General features: G+C 44.8%; 1 protein-coding gene across 1 annotated transcript in view; it reads left to right on the forward strand.

Moving 5' to 3' along the window:
* The first annotated feature begins 24 nt into the window (after nt 1–24).
* The window catches only part of LOC109486951 (malignant fibrous histiocytoma-amplified sequence 1 homolog), an 11,715-nt gene continuing 753 nt past the window's right edge, over nt 25–10,986 (forward strand). The window contains exons 1-19 of the mRNA XM_019790865.1: nt 25–486; nt 1,226–1,552; nt 1,934–2,120; nt 2,496–2,786; nt 3,071–3,163; nt 3,498–3,720; nt 3,883–4,062; nt 4,358–4,487; nt 4,997–5,092; nt 5,456–5,525; nt 6,384–6,574; nt 7,076–7,165; nt 7,515–7,649; nt 7,903–8,004; nt 8,146–8,267; nt 8,588–8,826; nt 9,261–9,435; nt 9,927–9,997; nt 10,129–10,776. Of these exons, the coding sequence (XP_019646424.1) occupies nt 1,250–1,552; nt 1,934–2,120; nt 2,496–2,786; nt 3,071–3,163; nt 3,498–3,720; nt 3,883–4,062; nt 4,358–4,487; nt 4,997–5,092; nt 5,456–5,525; nt 6,384–6,574; nt 7,076–7,165; nt 7,515–7,649; nt 7,903–8,004; nt 8,146–8,267; nt 8,588–8,826; nt 9,261–9,435; nt 9,927–9,997; nt 10,129–10,776 (3,346 nt within the window). The 5' untranslated portion in view covers nt 25–486; nt 1,226–1,249. The remainder of the gene's footprint in view (nt 487–1,225; nt 1,553–1,933; nt 2,121–2,495; nt 2,787–3,070; nt 3,164–3,497; nt 3,721–3,882; nt 4,063–4,357; nt 4,488–4,996; nt 5,093–5,455; nt 5,526–6,383; nt 6,575–7,075; nt 7,166–7,514; nt 7,650–7,902; nt 8,005–8,145; nt 8,268–8,587; nt 8,827–9,260; nt 9,436–9,926; nt 9,998–10,128; nt 10,777–10,986) is intronic.

A 10,986-nucleotide genomic window follows, 5' to 3' on the forward strand; every position in this document is an offset into this window, starting at 1 on the left:
TACAGCTCAGAACAGTCTGGAACCTGGAAGTTTACAGGTGTCGGCTGTTCCTGAATCCGTTTTCTCTCCTTTTCTCCGCTTCTCCGCCGTTTAGCACTGAAGAATGAGTGCTTATAGACAAGATTCAGCTCGGGATTTCCAGTTCTGAGACGAAGCTTCAGCACTGGAAAGCCGTTCAGCACTATAGAATCCCTGTGCGGAGTTTCCTTCCGCTCAGGGCCCCGAGTGCCGACGCCACTTTCCCCGCGAGTTCTGCACTGGGCGGCCAGTGAGGACGTTACTTCCGACTTCGGTACCCTTAGTGCGGTATTTTCTTCTCCACAAGCTCCGTGAGACGTTTGAGACTTTTGCCTAGCCTCCACCAGGCCTTTCTTCGCCTTTCTACGGGAATACGGATCGTAGAATTCGGCAAAAAAAGAGTAAAATTGTCCAAGGGAGTCCGTCCGCGGGGAGGCTTACCTGGGTGACGTCATCACTTCTGACAAGGTAAAAAACTTCGCTTCTTTGGCGTTAAAGAGAAGGTGGGAAGATACTTAACTGCCTCAATTGTGTGGTCTAGGTAGGATTATTTGCAACACACACCATGATGCTATACTTTATAGTGACATGTCGATTCTTAATCTTATGATGATATACTAGTTAAGTACAGGAAGGTGTTAGTTCCGCATTTTTTAGTGCTCACAAGGGCACGGTTCTGGGATTAAAACTGGGACTAAAAAGCCTACAAGACTGCTACAGGCAGTTAGCTGGGAGTGATTATTTTTATTCCCATACATCAGATGAGCCTCCATGTTTTATAATCACTAGAAAGATTTCTTCACGCTGACAACATGGTGAACTTTCACCTTTCATGTGGCAAACACAATTTTTGTTTGTAGAACGAAACCAGGACAAAAGAAATGCTAAGTAACTTGACCGAGGATCATCTAATTTTTCTGTAACAGTTAGGTTTACCTTCGCAGAAGGAAAACATTTTGCTTTTGCTCTGTTTCTTCTTTCTCTTCTTCTCCAAACAAAATAAAAGGTCAATAACCCAAACCAGAAATCTGTCACCATGGTAACTAGTGTTGGGTTACATCATGTTGCAATTTTATAGAAGGAGGTCTGACCATATATATGAATGTTTAAGAGCAGACCATATGCGAAGGTAAACATTATACGTTTGCTTTGCAAATGTTTAACCTTCAGGCTAGTTTTAATATACATTTGTTAAAATTTGTTCCAGGTCCAGAGAAAAGTCTAGAAGGTGATGGCAAACAAGAAACTGGTTAAGATGAAGGAGAAACTGTTCCAGAATGGGCAGGCCTACTGGAGAGATGCTGAGTTCTACAGGGATGACATGAACTCAGTGGAGAAGCTGGAGTTTCCAGACTGCAGTTTTGAGTGGAAGCCTCTGACCGACGGAACCTACAGCCTGACCATGAAGAGTAAGGACCCGCCCTGCTTCCCAGACTTCTTAAGGAGCGACTCGAGGACCGAGAAGGTGTCTCAGCTGCACCTGTCCGTCAACAGGATGAAGAAGATACCTGCTGGCATCAGCATCTTCTCACAGGTGGGTTTATTCCAGATCTCTTCAAATCATGCAGCGGCGAGTTGAGTTTCAAAACTTGTACATTTTTTGTTTGTACAAATACAACTTGTACATACTTGTATTTGTATGTTAAGTTGTCTAACATGTACCCTCTTTTTAATGTATAGTTATTTTGCTTTCGGATTCATGCTTTCGTTGTTGGAGCGCGAATCCTTCTCTCCGCAGCAAAAACTCCCTCCGCAGCAAATTGTCCCTCGCGGCAGCATATTACTCGCGTCGCTTTAATACAGAAAAAAATAATGCCGACGCCCAACAAGACTGCGAAGGAGGCTTCTATAGTAGTATAAATTACAGTTGAACAAGACTTCAAGTTCATTTCATTTTTATTTCTTTCACCTGCAGGTTACTGATGTCAAACTGGATCGGAACAAACTGAGAAAACTCACACCAGAGTTCACCCAGCTGAAGAAGATCAAGAATCTGGATCTTGGAAACAACGACTTCAGGAAGTTTCCGGATGAGATTAAGGAATTCCATGACCTTGAGGTTCTTCGGTTCTCGGTGAACCAGGTGGAGGAGATTCCTTCAGGTGTGTTTCTGCATCTTCCAGAAGATGGCACTTGGAACTTGGCGCTCCCAGCCCCAAGGACAGACAGCATTTAACTTGAGCGCCAAGTCCCAAGTGCCAGTTCTTTCGGCTCCTGTTCTGAAACAACTGGAGCTTCTTGACTAATTTGCATTATCCTTGTCTAGATAAGTATAACTTTTGTTTCCTTTTGGACTTTCAAAATTTGTCTTTACTTATTTGCATATAAACAAATACATTTCAATGAATAAATAAATATAAACCTTTTCTGAAAACTCTCCAGTGTCACTAACGAAAGGTACTACCTGAAACATCTGACCGTTTCCAAAATCATATCCAGTAACTGATTAACTGTTGTTGTTTTTTGCGTTCCTTCAGGTGTGTTTCCGCGTCTCCCGAAGCTGAAGAACCTTCGGATCGGCTCCAACAAGCTGAAGTCTCTGCCTGAGGACCTGGCACAGCTGGAGAATCTGGAGTATCTGAAGATCTCCAGTAACAAGTTCTCCTCCTTCCCTCCACAACTCCTGCAGCTGCCCAGCATCAGGCAAGTCTGTATCTCAGCCAACAAGATCACCGAGGTTCCCCTGGAGTTTTTTGACAAACCACTGGAACTCTTCCAGGCAGAGGACAACCCCTTGTCGGAGCCTCCTCAGGAAGTCTGCATCCAAGGTACTTTTTCTGTCTTTTCATTTCACTCACTCTCTCACTCACTATCCGGTTTGTCGTCTGTTGTTCCCCGGCTTCCAAGGGTTAGACATGCTTGCACACTGGTGCTGAGGCTTGATGGCAGCCCGCCACTTGTCTCAGTATCCTGAGGGTTGATGTCATGTAGGTTCACGTGGTGTTCATGTTCCCAAATAACAATTATGTTGGACTTTTTGGCTTATGTACATTATCTTCTTTTATGGCCTACAAAGAATTAATGTCACGTTGTTCCAACCATCTTCTCTCAGGTGTTGCAGCGATCAAACAGTACTGCCAGTCCCTGAAGACAGAAGATGTGATCGAGGACTTGCGTATCAAGCTCATGCTGCTGGGAGATACAGGTGAGTTATCTGTGAGACAGGACTTTCAGAATGCAGTATACCCATATCAGTTGAACATGTCTATCGGAAGTCCTCAGACTAAACATACTAATAATGTCTCTTGTCTATGCCTGCTGACCCCTTGCTCCACTCCGATAGGTTTCTCCATGTGGCACAGTCCAGGGCCCCGGACTCTGCTGTTTCTTTCACAACCCGGTCTTTGGGAGGTTTTCCCTGGGTCCTATTGTTGGGAAAGTCCTGAAGGTTAAGTAAAATGCCTTTGTTGTAAACTAATTAATATAAAGACTGTTACTGTTAGCTGAGCCTAAATCCTACTACTGCCTGACTTGTGCAGGTGCAGGAAAGACCAGCCTCTGCATGTCCCTGAAGACAGGACAGCCTTACTTAGTGGACATCCAGAACCGAACCCACGGCATTGACAGGCATGACATCACGGAGGGGGACGTCACCTTCCTGACGTGGGACTTCGCAGGACAGCAGGACTACCTGGTCACTCACCCTGTCTTCATCACCAAGGATGCTCTGGTGCTGCTGGTGGTCAACCTGGAAAGATACAGGTGAGTACAGGTGATAGACATGTATGGACAGGTGTGTACAGGTGCTGTAGTAGATAGACAGGTGTGTACTGGTGATAAATGTGTACAGGTGATAGGTGTATAGTCAGGTGTTTGTAGGTGATATACAGGTCAGGTGAGTTAACTACATATTTATTTTTGCAGGCTGAATGATGAAGACTCGTACAGACGGGAAGTCGGGGTGTGGATCGACAACATCGCGATGAGGGTTCCCGATGCCACCGTCCTCCCGGTTGGGACACATCTGGACAAGATAACTCCTGAAGATGCTCAAGAGAAGCTGGATGAGATCTTTCACAAGATTAAGAAGGAGCAAGAGCAGAGGTACGTTCAGTGAAGGAAGTCAAATTATTTTGTGGGGAGAGCCACACCCCACGCACGTTAAAGAACCCACCACACTTATCGCAAAGGGCAGGGGACCTTCCCGGTGTGAGTGGTTCAAACCTCACAGTCTGGTCTCGGGGTTGTCATCTTGAAGAGGTGACAGTCACCTGTTATGTCAATCTGTGCTAAAATCTTGAGTTTAAAAAACCTGTTTTTTGGTCAATAAACAAAATAGATAAATAAATAAACAATAAATAAACAAATAAATAAACCTGTGTTCTGCTGGCCTGCCCAGGTTGAAGACGGTTAAGCGACACATAGCCCAGCTGAAGAGGAGGCTGGACCAGCCCTCGGGCGGGACGGACACAGGTGTGCTGATGCACCTGCTGACTAACCTGGAGGAGAAACAGGGACTCCAACTCCAAGTCAGTCTCACTCTCACTCACTCACTTTCTGGTTTAGTGTCTGTTGTTCCCCGACTTCCCAGGGTTAGACGTGCTTGCACTCTGATGCTGAGGCTCATCATGAAAGTTCATCTGTGTTTATCCTGATGAAGGCGACAGCGGTCGTTGAAAATTTTATCTCTGTGTAACCCTTGTGCTTGAAAAAAGTTCAACACTTTACAATGCTGAGGCTTGATGGCAGCCCGCCATTTGCCTCTGTACTGTGGGTTGATGTTATGAAGGTTTAGGTAGAGGAAGTCCTCCCTTTTGTTGTCCATCCAACTCTTTAATGGACACCCTTGTGGGTTTTGGCCTTCCATATCCATTGTGATGATCTTCCTACACATCATCCAGTCTCCACTGCTAATGCAGTACATGTCTAGGAATGGATGCATGGTTTCTGATTCACTTTTGTTGAATCAGTAAAGGAAATTTTAAATTGAAAGGCTTTTTCTTAAATTTTAGGGCTAAAAAAGTAACTTTCTCTCCAGGTACAGGAAGGAATTGCCCTCAGCTCGAAGGGACTGGAAGGATTTACCGACTTCAGGCGGACGGTGGCCGAACTCGCACAGAAGCACCTCCAACAGGTTAGCTTTCTACCCTTCAGCACACTGATGTAACCATTCGGCCAGCCATTCCCTATTACTTATTGTCAGGCAGCAGGGAGAAGGTTAACTCACTGATTTTTAGGTGTCTCTGGATACATAAAAAAGATATTTCAGAACAAGAGTTAAGAGGTATAACAAATAAATACACACATTACCCTGTAAAATTGGGAACTGGCGAGCAGTGTTTTTCTTACGTAATATAATGTACACATTGTACATAACACCATTCAGGCTACTGTGTGAGATTGTTAATGTTTGCATGTTGGTAAATAAAGAATAGAGTTGAGGTCTAGTGAGACTGCAGTGTGGACGCTCATTTCTGACTGGTTTGTTTCCCGCCAGGCTCGGCGCAAGATCCCAGCGACCTGGAGACAAGTGGAGGATCTCATGAAGCCGGCTGAAAAGGAAAATGGTGTGCACATTGTACTTCATTATTGCACTACATAAATGTACATGATTGTATTTCATATTGGTGTTGAGTAGCTGAGTGCCATGAGGTGACTGTGAGGAGACAGGTTCAATTCTTTGCACTCCTGGCTAGATGTTGTGAAAGGAAAGGCTCTTTACATAATAGACTTTCCTCACTCCACCCGGGTGTAAAATGGGTACCTGACTTCGGTTGGGGAGGTAAAAGGCAGTGGAAGGAGAGGGATGCGCTCTGCCTTCCTATACCGTGTACAGTGTATAGCAACCCACTGCCCCTATGGCCTGAAAAAGGCTACAGGATAACCTTTACCTAAAGGGCCCTGTCCTTGGTGCTGAATTTGGTACCTGACTTCGGTTGGGGAGGTAAAAGACGAGAGATGGGGTCTGCCTTCCAATACCTCTGCCCTAGACGCAGTGATCTAACAGCCCACTGTTAAGGCCACACCAATTTGATTTGTTGGTTCTCAGATTCTTTCAGAAAAAATATAAAGCAACAGCCTGAGGGCAAAATAAAAACAGACCTATAGGCATCCTCTGATAGCCCGATACATGCCGATACATGTAGGTGCCATGAGGTCAACATACATGTACAATGTACCAGGCTAGTAACTTTGTAATTCAGACAATGAATTTTAACCTTTTATCAAACAAATATTGATAGATGGATACCCTGAAACAACTAGGAAGGCAAGGAGCTTTCTTATACCAAAATATGAGCATTTTTGAGTTGACTCAGAACCTACATCCCTTTTTTCGGCAAAATCAGCAAAAAATGAAGCAGGCAAATCCGAGAATCAAATAATTAAATTGGAGTGGCCTTACCTTTTCCCACTGCCCTCTGCAGGACCTGGTGTGATCTCCATTGACGATGCTGTGGAGGAAATCCTGCATGGTACAAAGGTCACAACCTCTGAGGAGGCCAAGGTCATCCTGGGGTACCTGCACGGCCTTGGGCTGCTCATCTGGTACAGTGAGATCGACTGTCTCAAGACTTACGTCTTCAAGGATCCTGCAGCTCTCGTGTCTGTCTTCAAGGTATGTAAAGCATTAATAACAACTGTTGCTTTTAAGACTTTAAAATTTTCATTCAGGAAAATGCAAATCAGAAGTGGCAACTATGATAGATAATCATCATTGTCTATAAACAATTTTATGGGAACGAAGACTACAAGAACCAAGTTGTAGAGAATCATATCATGAAGTCTTATTCTGCAATATTGTATAATATATTATGACTATTTTTTGTAAGGCTTGAATGATAGACATCTAAATTTAGTGTCACAGCTGAAATTTATGCTAAAGATTAATGTCTTTCCTGGCAACTATGATTATCATAGTGGCTATCAACATTGACATGCTGCCTACTTCTTTATGTAACTTAATCAAAAGTTTCATACTGCAACATTGTACAATATATACTAAGGCTTGAATGATATGCAATGCCATTTAATTCATTGTCGCAACTGATATTATAGAGATATCTCTTTAGGTTTAGTCCTACATGTCAGTAAGAAGAGTTGCTCTACACTTTTGCAGGTGGTGATTCGAGACAGACTCCAGGAGGAGCTGTCCAGCATCACGAAGGACCAGATGGGGGATGAAGGGATGACTGCAGCGAAGTTTAAGGTAGATGTTGACAATGAACAGTCATTGAGCAGAGATACGTGTATCAAATTATCATACATTATGGCACTATGACACATTAGGAATGTTTAATCTTCATCAAATTACCATACATAAAGATTAAACATTCCTAATGTGTCATAGGGAAGAAAAATGGACGTGTCGCACAAAATATGTTACTGTAAACAGTTACGAATAAGCTTTCCGAAGATTCCTGATTGTGATTTGCAGTTTCAGTTTATCACATGTTTCTCCACAAGTTCATGACAGAACAAACTTAAAGCTCTTCATCAAGAGTCAACATGACAGCTGCTGCTGCTTTAATGTTTTGTTGTTTCAACTCTGCCTTCAGGTGCAGCTGAAGAAGTTCACGAGGAAAGCCCTTCTGGACCACAGAATCTTGAGTATCCTGTGGAAGAAAGCGAAACTCAACGAGATGCTAAACGTTGAAGAAGATGAGAAGCTTCTGGTGGATGTCCTTGAACAGGTGGGGCAAGAGTCCGATCTCTAACTACAAAAATTACTTTAGCAAGAGTCTGACCTCCAACTACATACCTCAGTTCGTATAATTTTTTTAAGAGTGCTCACTTAAAAAGTCTGAAATAGTCTTGAGTAAGTATGAGAATGTGTCTCCCACCAGAGTTCAGAATGTGTCTCCCACCAGAGTTCAGAATGTGTCTCCCACCAGAGTTCAGAATGTGTCTCCCACCAGAGTTCAGAATGTGTGTCTCCCACCACAGTTCCAGTTGTGCTTCACCCACACGCCAGCTGAACCGGACGCGCTGAACCCAGACGCTACCGAGTTCCATCCCGGGTCGCCATGGACTCCGCCCGGCAACAAGGTACTCTCCGATATTCGAATACATCTGTATGAGTCTGTAATTGAGTGAGCTAGTGGTTTACTTGTTTGTGGGTTTACAGTGTACAAACTGAACTGTGCAGAATTGTGCATAATTAAGCCAATGTCTTGTTCCTTCTCTCAGGCCCAACCGACCCCAGACCAGCTGAGGAGAAGCACCCTGTATCTGTTCCCCTGCTACCTGCACGACTCCCTCCCCGCAGAGGAATGGTTCGACCCTTGCCCGCCTGAACAGGAGCAGATCAGGTACAGTTTCCATCACACAAAGTTAACTTTAAGCACAATACAGGACTGCATCGGCAGAAAACATACAGGAATGTGACCTGTTTAAGGAAATTCACCAGCTGTCAATTTGTTTATTTACTTATTTATTTATTTATTAGAATTTTCCAGACAACTGGATGGGAGGACAAAACAGGTGAATATACACCTTTGCTAGTTGTCCTCCCAAACATTACAATAATACATTACAATTATAATACACATAATACAATATCGAACAATCAATAATACAATATATACATTGGAACAATGTTAAAAACCATGTATTTGTTTGTTTTTGTCAGGGTTGGCCTGACGTTTTTCCCGGAGGTCCCGTACGGGTTTTTCGAGCGTCTGTGCGTGTGTCTGCACCAGCTGAGTCCGGGGCTGCGGCTGTGGAGGAACTCTGCGAAACTCGCCCAGAACAACGTCAGCAGCGTCATCAGGAAACACCGAGGTCAGCACGGCGACAGCACGGTCAACGACCTGCAGGGCATCTGGAATGACCCCACCATCGAGATGGTTGCCAGGGGCAACAAGTCCGGTATGTCAGAAATTGCTGTGGTATCATCATCGTGCTGGTATTAGTCTCTACCAGACTAACTACGCTGGCTATATATAGGAGAATATTTGCCGGGTTAGTTTGGCCGCCTTGTAGGTTTGACAGGCTTCGGAGGGAAAGCACCAACCTCCCGCGGCCGGACTCCCTTGGCCAATTTTACTCTCTTTTCTTTCGAATTCTACAATCCGTATTCCCGTAGAAAGGCCTGGCGGAGGCTAGTGCTGAAGTTTGCTGCAGGAAACAAGTTTCAGAGTAATTTTCTGCAGATGCACTTTGTCTTCATCATCATCAGATTCTGGTGCAAGCATAAATTGCTGGTATTCATCATTTTAATTTGTTTTGTCTATGGGACCCTGTGTTACGTGTGCTGGGTGTTGTTTGTTTGTTTGTTTATTTGTTTGTTTATTACCACACAGACCCTGAGAGCTGCCGTGAGATGTTGTGGGACCCTGTGTTACGTGTGCTGGGTGTGGCCCAGTCGCTCCTGAGTTTGTGGCCAGGCGTAAACATCGACATGTTCTCCCTCTGCCCTGACTGCGAGCCAGGCGATGCCGAGATGTTCGAAGTTCCCCTTCCAGTCAACCTCGAGAGGTTTGTGCACATTTTAATCATAACAACATCATGGACAGGAGTATGAAGGGAATTCATTCAAACTGGAATACAATGCCTTAAAGCAGCTGCATTTTCTCTGTCCAGTGCCTGTGAGACATTATGTAAATCTGTTTTTATTATTAATTATTCACATTTATTGAAAGAAGATTGGGCGAAAAGCAACACTGCAATACAATATTTGAGACGTTATCTGAATTTTTGTCATGCAAATTATAGATCAAGGGAATGGATAGGCTCTATATCTGAAGACAGACATTTTAGATAAGCTGCTGCTACAATCTTTTATACCTGTGATTGAGCATGACGGATCAAATGAAGTTGGATCTGAAATGCCTGACTTCTCACTAAGAGAATTTTAATCCATTCTCTTGATATATTGTCAGTGTATTTTACATTTCACACGGATAGTGAGTGAGTGTGAGTGATTGTGTATTACAACCTTCGTTGACATTCTGTGTTTCTGTTTGCAGTGACCAAGGCCAGACTGCGTACTGTGAAGCCTGTGAAAAACCTGTCCCCCGCGCACTTGTCTATCCAGTAGGTGGGTATCATGTTTTGTTTTACTTCACATCATGGATATCCATAATTGTAAGGTTGTTGCAGCTATAAGTTCTAAGTAACATGCCTAGGACAAAGCAAGGTGTAACCGTTCTTGACTTCTGTCTTCTGCAGGCACGGCGAATCCTGATGCGGAAACCCAGAGCCGGTATCCGCTGGTCAACAACAAGTCTTACTTCTACACCTACAACTTCCACGGCTCCCCTCTCACCAACTGTCAGGTGGGCAACAGGAACAACCAGGTGCTCAGCAGTACCACTCAGGGGGGGTCTGCTGGGGGGGCTACAGGGGGAACAACCCCCCCTCCTGCAGCAATGTACAGGGGGGGTGCCACAACTCCACCAGGATATGCCAACAGGGGGGGCACCAGTCCTGATCCATCTGCCAACAGGGGGGGTGCCACAGCCGGCATGGCATCACCACCATTTCCTACCTGTCCACAGCTACAGCCTCAGTACAACCCTGTTACAGCACTCGGCGGTGGGGAGTGGTACAGCCAACAACTCTCGCCACCGTACTACAACCAACCTGCATCATACTACAACCAACCACCGTCGCTAGCACCCCGGGGCACCTACAACAGCCAATCAGGAGGCAGTACCTACAACAGTCAATCAGGAGGCAGCACCTACAACAGCCAATCAGGAGGCAGCACCTACAACAGCCAATCAGGAGTCAGCACTTACAACAGCCAATCAGGAGGCAGCACCTACAACAGCCAATCAGGAGTCAGCACCTACAACAGCCAATCAGGAGTCAGCACCTACAACAGCCAATCAGTAAGCAGTACCACCAGGCCCAAAACTGTAGGCAGCGAATCGCCTGCCCCCTTCCAGGATGCAGGGCCCTACAACTCTGCAGAAACTCAGCCCAAACAGCTCAGGCCTTCGTCAGAAACACGGCCAAAACTGTTAAAGTAATAAAGCAGTGGAATCTTTTCAAACTGGATAAATTGAAATTTTAATATGTAGA

This window comes from Branchiostoma belcheri, unplaced genomic scaffold (genome assembly GCF_001625305.1).
Source record: "Branchiostoma belcheri isolate BF01 breed outbred unplaced genomic scaffold, Haploidv18h27 scaffold84, whole genome shotgun sequence".
In the NCBI taxonomy this organism is placed as follows: domain Eukaryota; kingdom Metazoa; phylum Chordata; class Leptocardii; order Amphioxiformes; family Branchiostomatidae; genus Branchiostoma; species Branchiostoma belcheri.